The sequence below is a fragment of the Bemisia tabaci genome, chromosome 4 (genome assembly GCF_918797505.1).
Source record: "Bemisia tabaci chromosome 4, PGI_BMITA_v3".
NCBI classification, from domain to species: Eukaryota; Metazoa; Arthropoda; class Insecta; order Hemiptera; family Aleyrodidae; genus Bemisia; species Bemisia tabaci.
The window spans coordinates 40,437,903-40,459,897 of NC_092796.1; the positions used below are offsets into that span (position 1 = coordinate 40,437,903).

The 21,995-nt window shown below is 38.1% G+C and overlaps 1 protein-coding gene across 2 annotated transcripts; it reads right to left on the minus strand.

The window, feature by feature from the left end:
• Positions 1-1,276: 1,276 nt before the first annotated feature.
• LOC109035176 (uncharacterized) lies at positions 1,277-21,734 on the minus strand. Of its 2 annotated transcripts, XM_019048706.2 has the most exons (11): positions 21,578-21,734; positions 18,879-18,967; positions 17,458-17,634; positions 16,692-16,904; positions 15,671-15,970; positions 6,587-12,597; positions 5,094-5,466; positions 4,159-4,360; positions 3,532-3,716; positions 2,421-2,552; positions 1,277-1,505 (listed from the first exon to the last, which is right to left on the minus strand). In XM_019048706.2, the coding sequence occupies exons 2-11, from the start codon at positions 18,903-18,905 to the stop codon at positions 1,293-1,295; spliced, it is 7,833 nt and encodes a 2,610-aa protein (XP_018904251.2). In that variant the 5' UTR covers positions 18,906-18,967; positions 21,578-21,734; the 3' UTR covers positions 1,277-1,292. The 2 variants fall into 2 exon arrangements, with proteins under 2 accessions (XP_018904251.2, XP_018904252.2); XM_019048707.2 differs by lacking the exons at positions 15,671-15,970; positions 16,692-16,904; positions 17,458-17,634; positions 18,879-18,967; positions 21,578-21,734 and adding an exon at positions 13,936-14,733.
• Between the last annotated feature and the right edge of the window lie 261 nt (positions 21,735-21,995).

A 21,995-nucleotide genomic window follows, 5' to 3' on the forward strand; every position in this document is an offset into this window, starting at 1 on the left:
TACATGTATATACCTAGCAAAATACATTATGAAAAAGAGAAAAAAAAACTGACAGAGTAAAAATAGAAGAGATCGTAAGGTACAACTTTTTAAAATTTCAACCATTAATAAAAATGACAATTGTAAAATTGACAAACAAATACCTATGCAAAGTATTCAGTGTTCAACAATAGAGGTGACTTAACCCTGCCAATGTTGGTAAAAAATTTGGTAATTAATTCTCAGATCAATTTTCCTGACACATAAGTGCTTAAAACCATTCAGTTTCTAAGAGAGTATGGTACAAACTATCGAATGATTGTACCAGTGCTAAAAAAGTACGTCATTTGAAAAGTGCTACATTCAGACAGTGTTTTTTCAAAAGGAATTGTGTGACATCAGCTGTTGCCAAATTTTGATAATTTGTCTTTTCACAAAAAAATTGCATCAATAGTCTTAAAATATTCAAGTAATATGTTTTATGCCCCAGAGAAATTTAAACTCGCTAACCAATTTATACAACTGCTCTCTTTCAAAACCGCATAATTTGTCCCAAGAAATTTGGCGAAAGCTTCTGTCACTTGATTTCTTTTAAAAAAAAACAACCCAATCATGAAAAAAAATTGACAGGGTTAGATATAAGGAATTGATAAAATAAAATAGTAAAATATTAGCACTCTTACATACTTAGCTTCATTTTTCAAAATGTGCTTTGGATCGCTGGAAACAGCTAAAATGGAGTTAAAATGTAGCTTCAAATTACGTTCCAAAAAATAAAGCTATGAGCAAGTAAGTGCTATATTTTACAATTTGATTTCACAGCTAATTTAGGTTTTTACCACTACAAATTCAGTGAAGCGTTAAACGATGAGGTTTCAAAAGATTGATCAAACAATTGTAAAAAGAAAAAATTGACAACTGCAAGAGATATTTCATACATTCAAATAGATTGCAAAATTCTAGGAAAATTTTTTAAGTTATTCAGTAAAAAATAAGAAAAAATGAAATAAGCTCAATGGTTAAAAAAAACAGTCAGGTACATACACTGTGATGCTCCACAATTTTGCCAATGCTTAATTTCTGGGCAAAATTAGCGAACCTTCAACCTGAGTTACTCTGTTTTTTCACAAGAATCTCTCGGAGAGCTAAAAAGCAACATGTATACATATGTATCTGAGAATTTGAGGAGATAAAATTATCAGTTTTTTTAAAAAAAATTGCAATTCAGATAAAAATTATGATATTTACACAATTTGTACATAAACATAATCAATGATTAAAAATTTAAAACTACATGTTGATTACTTCAAGAATTATATTTTTACACCGAGTTTTAGACAAACAGATGACAGAGCAGTGAACGGATGGATGAACGCTTTAGGAGCAGTGGTAAGCCCCCAGTCAGCAGTTTTTAAAGGTCTCTCCTTTCGCTGTGATTTTCCTTTGGGCTCTTTCATACTTTTCTTCTGGAGTGGTCCATACACATACTTCAAGGTTTTTACCAACTTGTCATTGGACAAAAGCACCTGCAAACAAAAATTTTCATCTCTGCTGAAAAATGTTTTAACTTATAAACCAAATAAGTTGAGGGGTAAGTTTGACCAGACATCAAACTTTAAAGTACATATCATCTCCTCACCTTATTTCAACAATGGAACGCCCACAGTGTTTCACCTACTTAGAATGTCTGCAAGCTGTGGAACTAATTGCACTGAACGCTACTACTGCAAATTTTAATTTATTCGTGACTGTCCACTGGCTGTGGCTTTATGCTCAATGGTATCTTTATGGTTGTGAGTATTGGTGCAATATTTTTTTTGAACTGTGCTCATGGCTGTAACCAATATAGCAGGAGAGAATTATAATGAAACTGGATATGCCCCAAAGAGGAAGCTTCATCGCAGTTTTTGGCCAAAACTCTTGTTTTGCATTTTATTAACTCATCGTTTGTCATGATTCAATAAGGAGATGGAACTAGCTACAATAATGCCTCATTTCTGTCTACCTCACATGATTCACCCTAAAGCCATTTAAGGATGGGACATATTCGCAGCTCAGCATTGCGATCTTTTGTGATCAATTGAGCTTATTGGCCTACATCAAATAAAAATGATAGCCCAAGGATAAAGATCAAAGTTTCCAGGAGAAAGTTCAGAACTATTTCCCTGGTTCTCCAAACTACTTGGTGCAAAAACGCATGTGTGCTTTTGAAGAACACACAAATGCGCAACACGAACATGCATTCTCAGAGTTTCCAGAGCAGAACAGTGTTTTCCTATGTTAGTTTCCCATGGAGGTAGATTTGTTGAAAATTCTCAGGAGTGAGAAAGTTCTTACTTCAATCCCTACGCTGGAATCCTAAGCCCACGTTCGATTCAGTTTAGTTTCCATGCGGTTCAAGAAAAGAGGCTGATTAAAAATATGGAAAAATGTCTACTTACGGCTGCTTTATCTGGATCTTGTGCAAAAAGCCAAAGAAGTGTGACTGCATGGCAAAATAGTTCTGCGTTCTTCTCATAATATGCACGGAAGATATTAAGCAGGACATCCAACCCATTGCAGGATAAAAATTCCTGTAAAACCAATTTTAAATTTTTACATTTTCAACCATTATTAAAATCATCATGAATGAGCAATGCACTGGGAAAGTTAACAGAAGAAAAAATGAACTACCGTAAGAGTCTGTTGGGAGGAACTACACTTATGACAAAATTATTGTTGGTCCTGTGATACTCTGATAAGAACCTAAGTAAAAAAAATATGGTTCCAATGAAAGCCCAGGAATTTCGATCACCAAAGAGGCTAGCTAAAGTGAAGAAATTTTCAGTATTTATAACAACATTGGGGAAAAAAACGAGGACTTTAAGATGATTATGTATAGAAATACATTGAAAGTATAAGCAACTGCCCCGTTTCTAACCAGTGCATCATGCTGTTATTGGGTGGCATTTAGTAAAAAATAATTCAAAGCCGTCAGCCTTTATACATGCAAAATAGATATTCCCCCATGCAATTCAGCAACACTTTGCCCTTCCAAACGTCCACATTGTTAGGCAAACTGAGTAGTATTAGTTCTGTACCAATTTAAGATTCATGCAAATCAACTATTGGAGGCAACAAATTTTTACATTTTGTCATTTTAAGTGCTCATTCTTTGATCAGAGGACTGTTTATCGAAATTTTTCAAAAACATGCGCAGAAAAACCACTCAGACTCTATTTTCTCTAGAGGATATGTAATAGGATTTCTTCACATTTTTAGGTCTTACACCACAGGTGAAGCCGGCTCCTTTGATTTTTTCTTCATTTCTTAAAATGGTACTGACTGTGGTATTTGGAATTTTAAAAAGCGTGCAGATGTCTTCCTTCTTCCGTGTTGCGTAGTTCTCAGCAAGGTCAATTGTTTAAAACTCCCTTTGATTTATTTAAAGGTAATGCATTGGAAGCACATTTTTTTTATTGATTTTCTGTTAATAATTATCACTTTCCAGATCCACCAGCTAAAATTAAAATACAAGGAAAACTTTATGCAGCCAAAATCTTCTTAGCTTACCTGCCAAACCGAGGGAGCAGTGTTATGGTATCGGGTCAAGTTCATCAGTGTGCGGATACAGACAATGCTGAGTTCTTGATAAGGTTGCGAGCGGTTGGCCGACTGCAGGTAGAAGATCACAACTTGAACAAGTTGGCCGTCCACGAGTTCATCACATAGCTTTGGCGATAAACACGTAACTGTATCTGCAATAGAAATACTAAAAGATGAGTTGAGTTGCTTATGGTGTCAAGACTTTCACGAGTGAGAACTTAAAGTTTCCCAGCTTTATCGATTCACTAGTCCGACAACCAGTGGCTTCATAGAGAAGGGAGGGGGTAATAGCCTACCTTAAGAGTCGAATTACCGAAGAGTTAATGTACTTTAGATTCAATTCTATAGATTTCCTATAGTTCCAGTCTCCTACAGAAGACTTTGATGAGAAAACTTGAATGTAATATTTGAATTTTTACTTTATATTAAGGGTGTCCTATCGGAATTTCTCGGATAATTTTTTGTTCTTTTCTGAGACGGTTTAAGGACGGCCACGAGATTGCCTAGGTAAATCTACGAAAAGAATAGAAAACAGTCAGATTATATACAATAAGACACCCCTCCCCAGTATGGTCCAAGTTGATGAGATCTTACCTAAGTTAATGAAGGATACGATGAGTCCATGAAGATCAGTTTCATTCGAAAAGACTTCAGATATTGCACCATCAAAACGGGTCTTGAGCGTCTGTTTTTTCTGTGCCACCATATTTACATTGTTGTGTAGCTGCAAAGATTCTTCGGTAGAAAGCTTCGGGAGCTTCACTTGTTTTCTTGCGCAATGACCACGCCACAAAGCCTGTCAAAAAACCCACCAAATATAAACACATGGACATAACACAAATTACTTCAAAAATACCTCTATACTAAACACAGTATATCCTCTTGAAAGTTATAGATATCGACTGCTGATTTTGCTTCTTGGAAAACACAGTATATCCTCTTGAAAGTTATAGATATCGACTGCTGATTTTGCTTCTTGGATGTTTAATTTTTTTATAAAAACTGTTTTTGTCTCAACACTTTGAAATGCGTGATGCATATATTGTTCCTTCCGTGTTGACTTTATTTCATCCTTTATTTCCAGCCACCACAGGATCTACCCATTGACAATTATTGCAGGAAAAAAAAAAATAAATAAAAACTATAAAAACTATGCAACAATATTTTATAATTATGACGCACGAAGGCAACCAACGAAAACGTGTGCATTATTGATTGGTGAGGCTGGATGGAAAAAACTGAGGTACACTTACTGTAATGGATATTTTTAATTACTGTGCTAACTGTATCCTTATGAGGCAAATGGAACGTGAAACTTGACGTATGGACACATCATTTTATTTTTGGCTAATCTGTAAATTAATTCATAGATACACAATTCTATGACTGGCGCATCTAAACTGTTGTAAATGCATAAATAAAAAATGTACAGTAAAAGTGCTAAATTTGTGTAACAAAGATGTGCTGAATAAATAATCAAAAAAAAAAAAAAAAAAAAAAAATGCATAAATCAAACTTAGTATATGTACCTGAATTTTAGTCGCAGCCTGATGACTTCTTTCCCTCTCGCGTTTTTCTGCTAGAATCTGTTCTTTCTGAGCCACCATCAAACGATATTCTCTCTGAGCTATTGCAACAAGTTTCTTCCCTCGCCATTTCTGCTGCACCCAAACAACCGTTGCTCGAAGCTGAAGGTACTCATTGCGTTCAGCACGAACTTTCAGCAACGCTCGCCAGTGCTGTTGAATGATCACTGCTGCTTTGCGTTGTTGACAGAACTCTTTGCGGGCAATTTGCGCTGATTTCTTTGCACGGTAACGCTGCTGGATTGCCACAGCTGCAGATTTCAGCTCCAGGAATCGAGTTCGACATGCGACCATTACTAGATACGACCGGAAATGTCTGAAATAAAGACAGTTGGATTGAGTGTCATGCATGTTGGAGAAAAAAATCTTTCCTCTTCACAAAGACAGTCCTTTAGGGTAGATCTACAGCACTGACAAGTTTCTTATAAGTCTCTGCCACTAAAGGAGACACATAGTCTTTACACACTGTCTTTTACAGTGCTGTGGAATCACCTTAGGATGAATGCTATTAATTTGGCTGGCAGTCCAATGGATAGTATAAGGCTTTAGTGAATGGTGAGATTTTACACGATAACAGGACCTCAAGGCTCTCCCTTGGTTGAATTTTGCTCTTTCAGTGTGCCGAATCGATCTGAAGGATGATTTTGGGACTAATTGTAGGAGAATTCAAATCGGCCCATTTTTCAGTAAGAGGCTAAGTTACTTGTTTAGCGTCTTTTATAGTTTAGAAGAAGCAACAACGTTAACTAAGGGGTATGATATCGCGTTCAGGGGTACAAAAGTTGCCTGATCATGGGCCTAGGTGGGCGTATGGAAATGCAGAAACAGGAATATTTTCGAGGGTCAAAAGTCGAAAGTCAAAGGAAAATAGAATATAATAGTCATCATCATTAAAACTGATAGGAAAATTTGTGGAAAGTTGATGAGAAAAAAGTGGACAGCTGGCGGGCAGAAACGAGGTATGAATACTTGGAGGATTCTGCACCTATAATTCATGTCTAACATTCACCTATTATTCCTGTCTATCACTGCTAAGATACAAAAAAAAAAGAAACTTTTCAGGTGGCTTTACATTCATTGCATTTTTCCCAAATTGATGACATTAACTCAGAAAAACAAAAGAAGATGGTGGCAGTTAGACATAGATGGGAACAATATGGCATCAATACCCCTGCAAAATCCAACATTCTACGTATAAGGAAAACACTCCATAAAATCCATTGTTTTAGCGTAATTCAACATGATTCACAATTTTAAACATTTTTTGAACGATGGCTTTTATCAAAAAATGTAACCGTTTTCCAGAAAAATTATGAATAAAATGTCTGCGCCCCTAAATGTTGTACGCCTGTCTAAAATGCCCAAAATGTAAATATCTCATTTTTTTTCCATGGCATTAACCGAAAAGAAATGCAATGTCTCTATAAACTAATTACCTTTGTATAATAATGGTTGCAGCTTTTTTCCTTAAAAATTCTAGCCGTGCTTTTCTCATCAGCTGGTTCGCTCGGAACAGTCTCTGGATATGAACAGTTGAGGTCTTCAGTTTCAAGTAGTTGGAGCGAGTTGATTTTGCAGCACGATTTGCTCTGAAGATTCGTTGTGTAATGATAGCCGCATTTCTTAAAGCTAAATACCTACTGCGTTGAATTTTTGCTGCCTTTTTAGCACGGAATCTAGTTTGCAAAATGAGTGCTGCATTTTTCAGGGACACATATTCACGCCGCACTTTGCGCATGGCTACCTGTGCACGGAACTGTACTTGGAAGATCACAGCTGCAGCTTTCAGCTGAGTATAAGCAGCCTTTTCAGCTTTCATCATTCTGTTGGCTCTGAACTTGGCTTGAATAATGCTAGCAGCATACTTGAGCTCCAGGTAATTTCTGCGGTCCTGTTCAGCTAACTTCTTGGCCCGATAATGGCGTTGCACGCACACCGTGGCAATTCTCAAGGCTGAGAATCTTGCATGCTCTGTTTGGGCAAGCTTCTTTGCACGGTACCTCCTCTGAATCAACAACACTGAGTTTTTCAATTTTTGGTACTGTAGTTGACATTTTTTTGCTTTCTGATTGGCTCTCCATCTATTCTGAACGACTATTACTGCCATACGAAGATTCTGATACTTCAAGCGGTCATTCTTTGCTGCACAATTGGCTCGGAAACGAGACTGAATCATGATAGTGGCCCCTTTTAATCTGATATATTCTTGACGAGCCTTCTTTGCAGCTATAGTTGCTCTCACATGACGCTGAATAACAATCGCTGCTGCACGTTCCTGCAAGAACATTCGCCGTTCCCGTGGCACAAATATCTTTCGCCACCACTTCTGAATTTTTCTTACTGCTGTTCGGCATTGGATAAAGTCTTTTCTTGCAATAAATCTTCGCCAGTGTTTCTGTAACACAGTTGCAGCCGCACTTCGAGTTGCGTGAATTTCAGCTAGTTGCCTCTGATACCGGGTTTGAGCGAGATACCGTCGCCAGTGTTTTTGAATTATGATTGCTGATTTGTTTCTCAGAGCACGAAAAACTGCTATTTGTTGTTTGTAGCTCCTTTGTGCTGTGTACCTTCTCCAGTTCTTTTGTATAATGACTGCAGCTGCGTTCCTTGCATTGAAAATGATCAATAGTTGAGCCTGATATCTTTTTTGAGCTACGTATCTCTTCCAGTGTTTCTGTAGGATAATAGCAGCATTATTTCTCTTTTTCTCTCGTTCCTCAGCAAGTAACCTCCAATATCTCTTTTGAATGACAAATCTTCTCCAGTGTTTTTGAAGGGTAGTTGCAGCTTCGTTTTTCCTCTCATTCAACGCTGCCAGCTGCTTCTGATAACTTCGCTGAGCAGCAAATCTCTTCCAATGTTTCTGCAGAGTGGTTGCAGCAATGTTCTGTCTTCTGGCCAATTCTGCTGCTAACATCTGCTGATAACTTTTTTGTGCAGCAAATCTCCGCCAGTGTTTTTGCAACAGGATAGCAGCTTCGTTTCTCCTTTTTTTGATGGCTGTAAGCAGAACTAGATACCTCTTCCGAGCTACACACTTCCTCCAATGTTTTTGAATAACAGTTGCTGCATCGTTTCTTCTTTTAAGATGTTCTGATAAGAGTTTCTGATAACTTTTCTGGGCTACATGCCTACGCCAATGCTTTTGAAGTACAATTGCAGCTTGATTTCTCTTCTCTTTGATGCTTGAAAGCAATTTTAGATAACTCTTGCGAGCTTCATACCGTCTCCAATGTTTTTGTAAGACAATCGCAGCATCATTCTTTCTTCTGAGATTTTCGGCCAACAGTTTCTGATACCTTTTTTGAGCAATATACCTTCGGCAGTGTTTCTGAAGAACAATTGCAGCCTTTTTTCTTCTAAGTGCAGTGAGCTGTTCTTGATACTTCTTTTGAGCAATATACCTTTTCCAATGTTTTTGCAAGGTCACTGCAGCTATATTTTTCTTTTCTTGTTCTGCTGCTATCCTCCTGAGTTCTTGTAAGGCTACTAATTTTTCATGATAACCCCTCTGGGCAACATACCTCTTCCAGTGTTTCTGCAAAACAACTGCAGCTTTATTCTTCTTTTCCCATTCTATTTGTAGTAACTTCTGATACTGTTTCTCAGCAAGATGTCTTCGCCAGTGTTTCTGCAACACAACTGCTGCTTCATGCCTCCGTTCGCGCTCAATGCGTATTAATTCTCTAAACTTATTCTGCACAACATACCTCCGCCAGTGCTTCTGTACAACAACTGCTGCCGTGTCTCTTTTTTTACGTAATACCTCTAACTTTTGCTGATAGGCTCTCTGCAGGAAATATCTTCGCCAGTGTTTCTGTATCACCACAGCAGCTTTTGTTCTTTCTACTCGTTCTTGTATCAACTGTTTACGAATTGTTGGAAATTTGATTCTCAAACTGACGCCTCGCCATAATGCCTGAATTTTGCTAGCTGCAGCATTTTGCTTTGCAAGCCGTTTCGCACGAATCCTTCTCTGGATTGTAAAACGTAACGAATTCGAACGCCACCAATTTTGGAGTTTTCTGGCAGCTTTTTCGTACCTAGGAGCTTGGAATTTGTAGATTATTTGCCACAGCAATGACAAGGTTTTTTCTCTGTGTCCATCCACGATGTCCTTGGATGTAATGTCACCTTGTATCTCATAGCCTGCACCTTTCAGTGCTTTTAAAGCTACATCAACATTATGAACCTTTTGCAAACGTGAAATTGCAGGTGTTCTAACCTTGGCCGACAAACCATGGTTCCCCAAAATGATTTCCATTACTCGTGTCAAACGCACACCGTCCCGGAGGTCTTGGCGGTCGACTACTGCATAGTTGAACTCATCCAAATATGTCTGCTTGTGTTGTAGCACATAACCAAATGACTTTAAATACTTGGTGATATCTCCGAGACCTGAAATCAGGTCTTTAGCAAACTCTTTTACCAAGTCGCTTGATTCCTTAAAGGGCGAATTTGTGACAAATAGGCAGGGATCATGTCCCACTAGTTTTTGCATTTTGGCTTGATCAAGGAAGTAGACTAGCATCAAAAACTTTTGCATTATGAATTTCTTCATCTCATCTCCAAAAGATGGCAAAAATGAGCTGGGTAGTAAAGGATGCGAATGCTTCTTCCGCAAATAAGCATCAGTCAGCAATCGCTTACGTATGAATGCAGTTAGCCCTACAATATCTGAGTTTGACACCAAGGCAATGCGGCAACCAAAAATTGTTTCTAGACCTATGCGCAGCCAAAGTGGATTATAACACAATAACAAACTCAAGACCTTGCACTGAAGCCCATAATCTAGGTGCAGATCGCGGTCATCGCGTATGCGCAGAAGCTTTTTATTGATTGATACAGCCAGTTTTGACAGCACCACAGCCATATCTGTGCGGAAAAGTGTGGTTGCAGCCTTTCGAACAACGTCTAATCTTGTGTTTGTTAGATACCTGGAGGAAACAGCCTCCTTTGATGGGGCAAGTTCTAGTTTCTGTGATTGTGATTTTTTCCACAAGGCTGCAACATCAACCCGCCAATGACCTCCAGAATCAGAGTCGAGCTCTGCTGGCGGGGTCAGCAATGAGTTCAGCCATTTAATTAAGTCCGCTTCCTGCCGGTCCAGCCACTCTGGGTCGTAGTAGAGTGAGTTCGTCAAGAATGGATCAACTTTAGATGTTGCTGCATAGAGAAAGAGATAATCTGCAGGTTGCGATAGTGATTTCAGGTATTGGTCAGGGTTAGAAAGATAAGCTTTTTTCAATGATGCAGAGGACCCAAGTTGGGGCTGTTGTTCTCCCATTAGTTTTTTTGAGGGTGTCTGATCTGAAGGTGTTCTTAGCGATGAGGTAGATGCAGAACGAGAAATTTTCTCATTTGCTGCTTGCATCTTGTTTGCAGAGTTTTTCATAGAAGATGCAGATACAGAACGGGTCATTTTCTGCTCTAATTCTTTTTTATTCTTTAAATTTTCAGGAGGAGTTTTCATGGGTTTTTTCAAAGAAGACAGTGTTGCAGAACGCGTGAGCCGTGGTGCAGAATTCAGATTCTTTTCGACAGGTTTTTTGAAAACAGTATCCTTAGTGGCCTGAGACTGACCTTGCTCAGCTTTACGTCCCTGAGGTTTGAGTTTAAGAGTGGCCATAGGAACACCAGTGTACCTCTGCGCTGGTTTTGCAGCTGGTTTCAACTGTTGTGAGGGTCGTTTGGAGGGAGCAGGTTTTGGCTCGGCGATTTTTGCCTTAGGCGTTGCAGATTTGTGTGCTGCGACAAGCCGCTTGAGACGGGTTGTTGGTGACATGACTTGTCTAGCGGTAATACTTTTTGCTACAACTCGAGTAGGATAGCACTGCTGCTTTTTGGGCTCATCCGACAATTGCGGGTCCATTTTAGATTTTTTCGGGGGAGAAATTTCCAGAATTGCAGGCTTTTCTTGAGTCTTAACCTTAGAAAGAAGAGATTTAGAACTACTGAATGGGGATTCTTGCAGCTCATAAAGACTGAAATTATCTACGATTTCTTTGACTAGGCTTTTCCTGTTACTTCGCGGAGTTCTTAGTTGTGGAGTTTTTAAAGTAAGATGACTTCCAGTGGAAGTGGATTCGCTGGCCTTTTTACTTCTAGGCGTCTCTATCTGTGGTGTGTTGAGTTTGAAAGCGCTGGGACTCAGAGCATCCAAATTTTCTGTTGAAGGGCCAGAACAATTTTGGGAAACTGTTACATCCGTATAGACTTTAACCCACTCAGGTGTTCCTGGTGTTTTTATTGGTTCTTTGTTGAAGTTAGCACTCCACTTTTTTCTACCACTGCAAGGTGTCCTCAATTGAGGTGTTTTTAGACTATTTTGCAAGCTTTTACGAACTTTAATGTCTGAGTCGAATACAGTTTTGGCTTCTAATTCTTGAATCCTTGCACTAACAGGTGTATTCAGCTGAGGCGTTTTTAGTTTGAAATTATCTGGGCTACACACTTCTAATGTCTCAAAGAAATGATCCCTCGACTTATCAAGAACCCCCTTCTTGTCTGGGGTTTTTCCTTCCGATTCTCTGAGATTGTATCCATGCATAGGACTTGAGGAATTAATCTCTGCTGGTTGTTGAAGTGTTATCATAACATCCTCACCTTTTCTCTGCATTGGCGTGCTGAGTACTGGTGTTTTCAAGTGCAGATCACTGAGCTCTTCATTACTTTCATCTATAATCGTGTAGGACAAATTATGTACTTTGGTCTCAATTTCTTTCGGGGGCATAACATATGTACAACGTTTCATATCGAAACTTGGTGAAAATTGTAATGGTGGAAGTGCACTGAAGCCTTTGTTTCCTGGACTGACCCATCTTTCATGGCTACTCTCAATGGAAAGTCGGTCTGCACGGCTTAGAAGAGGAGAACTTTTGGCACAGGGTTCTGAAGTTTCTATGGAGGTGGAGTTTTTTCGAGTAAAATCAAGGTCTTTTGAATTGATAGAATTTTCGAGACTTTTTCCTTTAGCAGCTAAAATTGTAAAATCTGCATAAGTTGGACTGACGATGTTCGATTTAGAGGTATCCCCTGTGACAGAGCGGTTCCTGCTCCGCAGAGACCTGTCACAGGCTGACGGGGCAACAACAGCATCTAGTGAATCTCGATCAATTGACCTGTTTGCATCAGGATTGCTATCCAGTGAGTCACGAAATGAGAAGACATCATCTGATATGATGGATGTACCAATTTCTAGACTATCAATTGAAATTCTATCTTTTCTATTTTCCAGTAACTGAGCTGGTTGAGATATAATATGCTGATACTGTTGAGGAGAGTTGGACCGTTGCTCCGAGGCTTGCGCAACCGTCAGGAGACTATTGCTTCCGGGCGAATCAAGAGAATATGTAGATCGCCGCATCGGGCGACGAGATGGTTCCTGTTGCGGCTCCTGTTCTTTGAGACACATAGCGACTTCAAGCGGACCCTCCATTACAGGCGCCTGGAAGGAAACACAGAGTATCATTAGGAAAAAAGTAATTACCACAATTTGCGGAACAAAATTATTTCCTCGTTCCCATCTAAAGGAACAAGATCCTGTTTTTCTCAAAATAAAAAATGAGGAACAGTAAACTCACAAGTATACATTTCGAATAAAATACTGAGACTAAGAGCACTCTGACAGGGTGGCTAGTTTCCTCAAATTTAAGAATTTCTGCCTTTCCCCTGATTTTTTATGGTGAAGAGCACAAAATACGTCTGATTTGTAAGATTTTAATAACTCCCAAAAGCGCACAGTAAAAGAAAATTTACAAGATTCGTCAGCAGAATTTCCTGACTTTTTACAAAAGAGTAAAAATGTCTGGATTTTCAAGGATTTTCTTGACTTTTCAAGCTCTCAGAACTCAGCCTGGAATATTTAAATTGTGACTTTTCTTGTATTGTACTTTTGTTTCTTTGTTTTATTTGTCAGTTGAGTTTATCATTTGTTCAGCTGTTTTGCTCTTTTTTGTTAATTATTTGGTAATTGGGCAACTTGCCCGTTTTGTATAATAAATAAATAAATAAATAAATATCAAGCTAACAGTCAGTGCTTTCACTTTTGTGGTTCCACACCACACAATTATATTTTCCAGGTAAGTGTGTATTGAAGAATCAATTTAAGATTTCTTATTTTTTTTTTATCAAAATCCCAAAGTGACATAAGAAAATAGATTCTGGCTGAAAAAGCGTTAAAAATTCTAGCGATAATCTTCATTGAAGACATGATAAAAGAGAGGCTCAACCAAAAAATTAGAAAAAATGAGATTACTTAAGGAAGAGGGAGTTACAAAGAGATAGTTTTAAAAGCATTAACAATGTTAGATCCAAATTGGAATCCAACCTTCAAAGGAGGGTTGTATATGCATCCTCGCAAAACACATCGGCATTTTAATTTTTTTTTTTTTTTTTTTTTTTTTTTTGGGGGGGGGGGTTTGATTCCTGTTTGTTTATCATTCATCAGCTTCCAGTTTTTTATTTTTGTCTTAAAAATTTTCTCAAGTTGTTCTCATTTCTTTTTCCCTTCAACAAGCATCATTAAAAACATAAGGTTTCCACTGCAAAAAGAATTTGATGTTGAAAATGTATCATAGCTGTTCTTTAGAATCAAACGAAGTGGTCGTAACTCAGTTGTTTTGACTTCGTTCCTTACTTTTAGTTGTCTCTAGCAAATATTTTCAATTTTTTCAATTTTCTGAGGATTGATTTTTGCCAGCTTGTATTCAGCTATGTAAAGTAATCAATACTCTATCATGAAAACTTTGGGTCTTTTGTCCAAAAAAAAATTATCTTCACTTACCCTATAAGGGGAGGGACAAGTAAAATTTGACCAAAATTGAAATTTTACAAAACACGGTTGCATTATTACAAGGATATATGTTGAAGAGTTGGTGGTTAAAATTTTGGTAAAGAGTCATTTGTACTATCCTGATCTGCAGTCCTTCATAAATTTGATGCGGAGACAGACAAAAAAGTACAGTAATAGAAGAAAAATTAATGGACCAAAAATCATGCTCTACTGCTAAAAATGGCACATGCAGCCGAAGTAACATTTTGGTCGATTCCTATCCTTCTAAACATAATGAGGAAGGCCAGCATAAAACTCACTCATAAATTGCATTACATGTTCAAGACTCTTGAACTGAGTATAAACTGAGGTTCTTTCCCCCTCAAATTGGCAAGTTCCCATCAGAGGCATCTCAATATTGTTTTATCTCTCAACTGCTATCAGTAAATTAATCAAATTACTTTGTATTGACAGATTACACAAAAGTTGATAGAGAGAGATAATTACAAATGTGTAACTCTTTTGTTGCTGTTAAATTGCAAATTTTCAAAAGTTGGACAGAAGAACTTAAGAAACTAAAGTCATCGACTAAATTGATTAAAAGTATTTAAGGGAGCTGTCTTAAACTAAGGAGCAAAAAGACCATAGACTTGAAAAGCAAAGACATAACTCCAGAAAAATGCTGAAACTATGTCGAATTTCCTATTTTATTAATCTTCTTTTACTTGATTGAATTTCAGTATGTACTAGCTGCTCCGGGTGCCCTCCACAGCTAGCAATGGTGGTGCAGTAGCTTAATTGAAATCGGAGCAATTAGTTGAATCTATATAATAATGATGAATAAAATGTCTATAACAATACGTGTTGTTAGCAATATGCAATACTGCAGTTAATAAGTCACGGTCAGTCAAGCTGCAGAGAATAAGATGCCAGGATATCAAGAAGCTGTGAAGCGGAGCAGCCGAGGGATTGCGAAGGAATGTGGGTGGCGAGTGACGGAACAACGATGCGACCCAAACCTCCTTCTTTGAGGTTGGTGGGAGGAGAGCTATACGAAATAAAACGGAGATAGCCGAAAGAACGTGGCGGGAGGGGTGGCTAAGACCGTAGAGGGGGGTTACCTAGCGGCCAGGACGCCGGACGACCGCTCGAAACAGCTGCACTTTACTCGTCGATAAAAGTAAGAAAATTTGAGAAAATCGAAAAAACAATTACAGCCTGCAAATCTACAGATCAGAAGCTTTTATTTAAAAAAAAAACCATGCAAATCGGTCCGGTGGTTCTCTCAAAGTTAATGTCCCAAAATTCGGACTTTAGTCTAAATTAATGGGAGAAAATTTGAGCCCAGCTAAACTTCACTCGTCGATAAAAGTAAGAAAATTTGAGAAAATCGAAAAACGATCACAGCCTGCAAATCTACGGATCAGAAGCTTTCATTTAAAACAAAAATCATGAAAATCGGTCCGGTCGTTCTCTCAAAGTTAACGTCCAAAGATTCGGACCTCCGTTTTAATACATTGGTGAAAATTTAAGAAAATTATAGGAGAAAATTTGAAAAAATCGAAAAACAAATTACAGCCTGCAAATCTACAGCTCAGGGGCTTTCATTTAAAAAAAAGATCAGGCAAATTGGTCCGGTGGTTCTCTCAAAGTTAATGCCCAAAGATTCGGAGCTTTGCATTTTAATATATAGGATAATTTGACTAAACAATCAGTATACGATGCCGAGAGGAAGTAGTGTGCTTGCCTTGCGTTTGCGGTGTGAATCAAAAGTTGGGGGTGGCCCAAGGAAGGTTTGACGGCAACCTGCTGACTGCTTTGCTGGTTTCTTCTTTGGGCTGGGTGCATTTTCTTTGTCTTCTGCGGTGCGCGGTCGCTTTTCTGCCACTAGGAACGTGTTTTCATTTGACACAGCATTGATCTGTTCTTTGTTGCGTAGCGGCATACGCTGCCTCGGTGCTGCTATTTTTGGTGAAGTTACAACCACACGGTTCGACAGGACTTTTGTGCGTAGAGATGCTAGTTTTTTGCCAACACGACCTTTTTTCTGTTGAAAGAAAAAAAAAGAGATGAAAAATTTGGTTCTCAAGTCCTCAGTTGATGGATAGACATTTGGACCATAAATTGACTGATGATATGATGGGTTTTACAAAAGGCAAATTGATCCACCAGTCAAAAGGTGATTTGATTAGTCCATCAAAAGGAAATTTGATCTGTTAATCAAAACAGATTTTAGTGATCAAAGGATTCCTATATGATCGTTGGATTAACTTTGCTTAGGGGTCAACCAATTTTTGACTAGAGAGGGAAATCGAGACATTCTCAGTTAGACTGAATTTTTTATTTCATTGCAGATAAATCTGCTACTTATATATTAGCAACATTTCTTAAACTGAAGACAAATAGTTAAGTGGTATGACTTATCAATTCGGCTTTATTGATCAATGGACAATTCGACTTTATTGATCAATGGACGATTTGACTTTATCGATCGACGGATGATTCAACTGGTCAATCTACAGAAAATTCTACTGGGAAATCAAAAAAATGACTCCACTGGCCAATTGATAGATGATTTGATTAGTCGATTGACTTGTGGAATAGGCTGTGGATCAACAAGAGGAATTGTCCAATTCCAACAAGGAGGAGCATTAGCAGTCTAAGATAGGTTTCTCCCAGTTTCACTTTTTGAATGGGAAAGAGTTCAAACACGTCCTAAATTTTTCAATTATAAACTGTTTATTGTGAAAAATCTCAATCATACTAACCTTGATTGGCGACACACACGTCCCAGTCACAATTATTTCTGAGATTTTTTTATTCTTTTTTGCATCCTTCACATGCACCACATGGCGGAATCCATCTGATTTAACTGGCTGCCATGTTAAAATTAATGTTTCTTGAGCACATGCTGGTACCGTGAAAATCGATTCACTCAAGATCAGGCCTGCGTCTGGCTCTGGGAGTTTGTCAAGAATGATCTGAAAAGTCGTTAAGTTTGGAAGATGTGAATCACAAGGGGCACAATTATTCGAAGAATAAATCTTTTTCTCTTCTAGGTCTTGAAGACCTGGATAAGTGCTTGTCTACCAAACTACTGTTAATTGGAGCAGCAATATTATAAAATCCACTTGAAGGAAGATTTAGAGATAGAGAGAAATTTGTTACCAGAAAATAATTTACACAAAATCATTTTAAAAAAACCTTCCCTCTATGCGATTTTTTTCTGATTAATCTGTAAAAAATTGTTGGACTAGAGAAATTGTGGTGAAAAATTGTGTAGGTAGTCATCAACAAAGTATTTACTCTGACACCCTAAAAAATGAATTGGACATGGTCTAGTTCATTACTCTGCCAATGGCGAGTACAATGTAACATTTAAATCTGACTATTTTAAGCACTGAGTGTCAAAGAGATTTTACATAATTTTTCAGGCACTTATTCTTTCTGACACAAGAGCCAGATTGGGTGCATTTGATGCGTAGTGTCTAATGAAGTTGTGAGACTGGAAGAATTTATAATAGTGCGGCTTACATGTAACGGTACAGCTCCAGGATTTCGAATGATGACAGATTTTGTTCTCGTTTCGGTAAGTTTGGTCTCCTCAAAGAAAATTTTAGCAGGTGGGTTGAATGGTGCCAGAACAAGGACCAATGGAGTCTCATCTTCTGGGTGACCTTTTGTCTTGTTTGGCCTTGGTGGGGGAGTAAACTGTAAAGAAGTGGAAAAAATTTTTTAAAACACTTTAAGAGGAGATTCAAAACAAATATCAATAGCATTTGACAAGGTAAAACAGCATGGTTGAAATTGTGACAGTATTCCTTGATCTTCCATACTGTCATCAAATTATTTCCAACAAAAAACCTACAAATAAATTAGAAAATTTCACCGGAGGAATTTGATCCAGGGATGCAGAAAGTGCTAGATCCGCCGATCGCAGACCAATCATGGGGCAAATGTGAAGGCACCTGAAAAGGGGTAAAAACATGTAAGGCCACTCGAAAAGGGAAGAAAAAGTGAAGGCAGAGAGCATGAACCTGCTGAGCACATTATTGAGAAGGAGTAGTATTGTGTAGTGCGCTCTCTTGTGCGTAGGAAACAGTGAGACACGTAAGTCTTATTTGGACAGCAATGTGGAGGCAACCTCAAAAAATGCAATGGCTGCCTCCAAAAATATGAAGGCGAAGAACTTTCTGCACCCCTGATTTAATCTAAACTTGTAGGCTTAGGCTAAGGCACTTATGATCACTATTCTCCTAAACATTTTTGAGTCATAAGTCCTACAGTAATGTGAAATTTCGGTAGGAATTAGATCTCATGCCAAGTAAGTTTACCAACATTTAGAGTTGAAAATAAGACAGCTAATTTTCTGTTACACTCAAAATAAACTTGCTTGGTGAGGACTCTGCCTACTCTACCCTTTAAAATATTTAAAGCTTCAATAAGTATCGAGGACAATCCCATTCTGAAAGAAAGGATGCCATTTAAGAAGGGCAATTATCTCTTCGTCAGTATTCTAGGGTTGACCTTTTTGAAGGGCAATTTCGGTACCTAAATTTCCTGGAGTTTTTTAATAAATCTCCTTTCAGAGAATTTTGCTTCCTCCCAACAGCTTTTGGTCCCCTTCACGATTCAGCTGAGATAACTCGCTTGTCTGAAACATCTGTCAGAGGAAAATGAGCATTGAAAAATGTAGGTTCTTCTACTTCCGTTTCTTTCGACTCAATTGCATTTTTTTCGTGAATGTCTTGTAAAACAAGAAACACTTATAGCAGAATGTTCATTATGCAGCAATGTGAAAAATTCAAATCCTCAAGATGGCGATAAACACAAGAATTAAATTCTTGTTCTGCCAGATAGAATTCATCCTAACTGTGAGGACGTTCTTTCGTTTAAGTTACCATGTTACTTTCCACGTTAATTGACAGCACTAGGAAAAAGTGTGAGTAACATACCTCTAAGAATTGGGATACGGCTGCCATCTTAAAGTTGTATTGACATCAATTCCAAATGATCAGACTTCTGCATGCCCCATTTCCTGCAACTAAGTTACATAATTTTTACACAATATGAAATAATCTCCAAAAGATTAAATCTAATACAGCTGATGAGAGTTGGCAATTACAAAATTAATTACTTACTCATTTAAGTATATTGATCAAATTTCTGAAACGCCAAAAACACAGGCATCTACTAACGATGAACATGACTATTAAAGCTGATGACCAATTATGTTTCGTAAGTCATCTTTTATTTTTAGGATTATTGGTTAGAAAACTGTTGCACTGAAATTCTGATAATTTTGAAAGTAAAGATGTGAGATTTCGAAGGTTTGCAACAAGGGATCATTAATATTCAATTGTGGTTTGAATGGATATAATTTATACCAGTAGAGTTCAAGCCAGGTAAGTTTGAAAACTTGCAGTAAGAGGCGGAAGATCTCTCACCTTCATTGTTCCGTTTCTTAATATGGTGACACAGGAATGGCATTTATTCTGTTAATTTGAAAGTCAGCTGACCAATTTTAAATTATTCATAGCTAATACCTTAAGCCTTGTCTCCAAAGGTGGTTTTCAGAGGATTTGATGTGGCAAAAAATCTCACAAAGTGGGGACAAATTTCAATTTACTTGACATTAATTGTCGTTCAAACTTCCGAGAGAAACTACTGAGAGCCATAGGAGAAGTGGAAGCAAATTGTGTGATACTTCGTTGTCCCCTCAATTGCTGGTGTTCGTTTAATTCACCTTCTGTGCAAACTTGTTATAGGAAAATAGGAGTCCTGACCTGCAGAGCTGGGAAAGGCGAAAAATTGCCAAAGATCCATTTGTGGGATTCAACATAACTGCAATTAATCTCTCAGAAACTATCCGAGGTGTCACGGCCCACAAGTAAGAGTTTATATCTTGTCACAGATATGATCACCTCCATGAAACATGAGGCCTTGTCCACACGAGCGCGGTTCGCGGAAACTTATTTCGAGGAACTTGTTCCAGGAACAAGTTTTTAGCTGAGCTGAAACTTATTCCTCCAAAACCCGGAACTTCCCTAGTACTCCGAGCTTCTACACATGTTTCTTTTGATGTGAATTTATTTGTTTTCGTTTTTTACGTCCTTTATATGCGTCTTGACATTTATTTTGTTACTTTGGCGGCCGTAATAATCTATTATTTCGCAATAATTGTATAGTTTTATTGAAGTTCCGGTTCCAGTTCGGGCGAACTCGTGTGGACAGCATGCCTCGTTTCAAGGAATAAGTTCCGGGAACTGAGCAGTTCGAAGAATAAGTTTCCGCAAACCGCGCTCGTGTGGACAAGGCCTGAAGAACCTGTCTCTAGTGTATAGGAGCCGACTCATATCGTGATACGAGTGATTCTCTACGCAGTGCCTGATCAGAATCCTTAAACAAGGGGATGGGGGCATTCTGTTTACACTATTGATGACTGTTCACGCATATTACCTCATTCTAAAGGTATTAAACTTCCTTTTTCCAGCTTTGGCACGCTCTATTTTGATTCAGTGCAAAGTTAAAGTGATTGATAAACAAGCCATTGAATCAGGTATCAGCGCTTCCCGCGGGACTGCTGGAGGTCCACGCAAACATGGCGGCCCTGCCAAATTGTGTCGGTTACGTAACAGACACAGCGTAACCGACACTCAAAAATGTGAGATTAAAGATGATACAAAAGATGAAACTTGGCAATTCTTGAGTTATGAGGTGGAATTAATGCTGCCTTAAAAGTTTTCTAAACTTTGGAGACTTCGTTTTAGTTTAATACTATTAAATTGAGGTTTTTGCGTAGTGAGGAATTAGTGCTACACACGTAAAAATCACTGGTTTTCATAATAATTTAAGTTTTCATTGTAAAAAAAACTGACTTATCAGTAATGGTTTTGTCAAGAAGACTTCAGCGAACAATTTGATGGCAGTTTTGAAACTCCTGACTCCATCTGGCGAGATAAACACTGCACTTAATACAACTGCAAAAATTTGTTGCCAAATGTGGCGACACCTCTTTCTTATGACTTTTCTCGCTCAATAATAAACATTTCAGTTCAAACTGGCAATTTTCTTGAACACTAGAGTCTCTTTTCAGCAAATATTGCCAAAGAGTTCATGATCAGTACTGATATGTTACCGCAAATTGCTCTTTTGCTTCAAAATCGGGGTTGGCGACGCGTAACCGACCGGACATTTTCGGCCTTTAAAGTCTCATATTATTAAATATAATAATAATTCATCATATTTTTTAGCATGGATAGGTTCAGGGACATCATTCCTATTGATTAATTAATTTGGTTTTCAATCGTTTTGCCCTATGTCGTTAAGAACCCACGGCGACACGACTATTCCTATTATCGTGAAATCACCCGCATACAGGATTATGTTTCAGATCTATGCTCAATTTCAACATTCAATGAGCATGTTGTAACTCTGACTTAAAACATAATGTACTAGGCCCTTTACAAACTCTGCAAATTTTTCGGAGGAAAAGAGAGGAAGAGTAAGCAATTTCGGGTGATGGGTGATGAAAAAACATTCTCCCATGAGCCCAACAACTGAAGAGCATAACACATGTCGAATGTGGGATCCTTGTGATAATTGAGAGTAACGCTTTATAAATTCGGGTTAGAAGAGTTCTTAAACGACTTACCCGAAAATTCTCGATTCCTACAATTTACAAAACTAATGCAAAAAAAAAAAAATAAAAAGCGAGGCAAACAGAAACTGGACTAGTGCTGGCTGGATGCTGGATGAAATGATAACGGATAACGGCCATTGCATTGCACGCGCATTCACAACAACAATTTTTGAACCGACCAATCAGACGGCACCTTGTGCCGTTTTCCAGGTAACGTTGCCGCTTAGTATATATTTATTTATGAATTATGCTTTATCAAACACAAATCTGATAAGTGATCACACATGGCGCAAGCGCTGCGCTTTGCAATTGCAAACGAGGGAACAAAGGGGGTAGGGGTGGGTTATGCTTCTGTACTTTAGAAATTGCATCTTGGATCAACTTTTCTCTTCTTCTATTCTTCTCCTCCTTCTTCCTCCTTTTCTTCTCC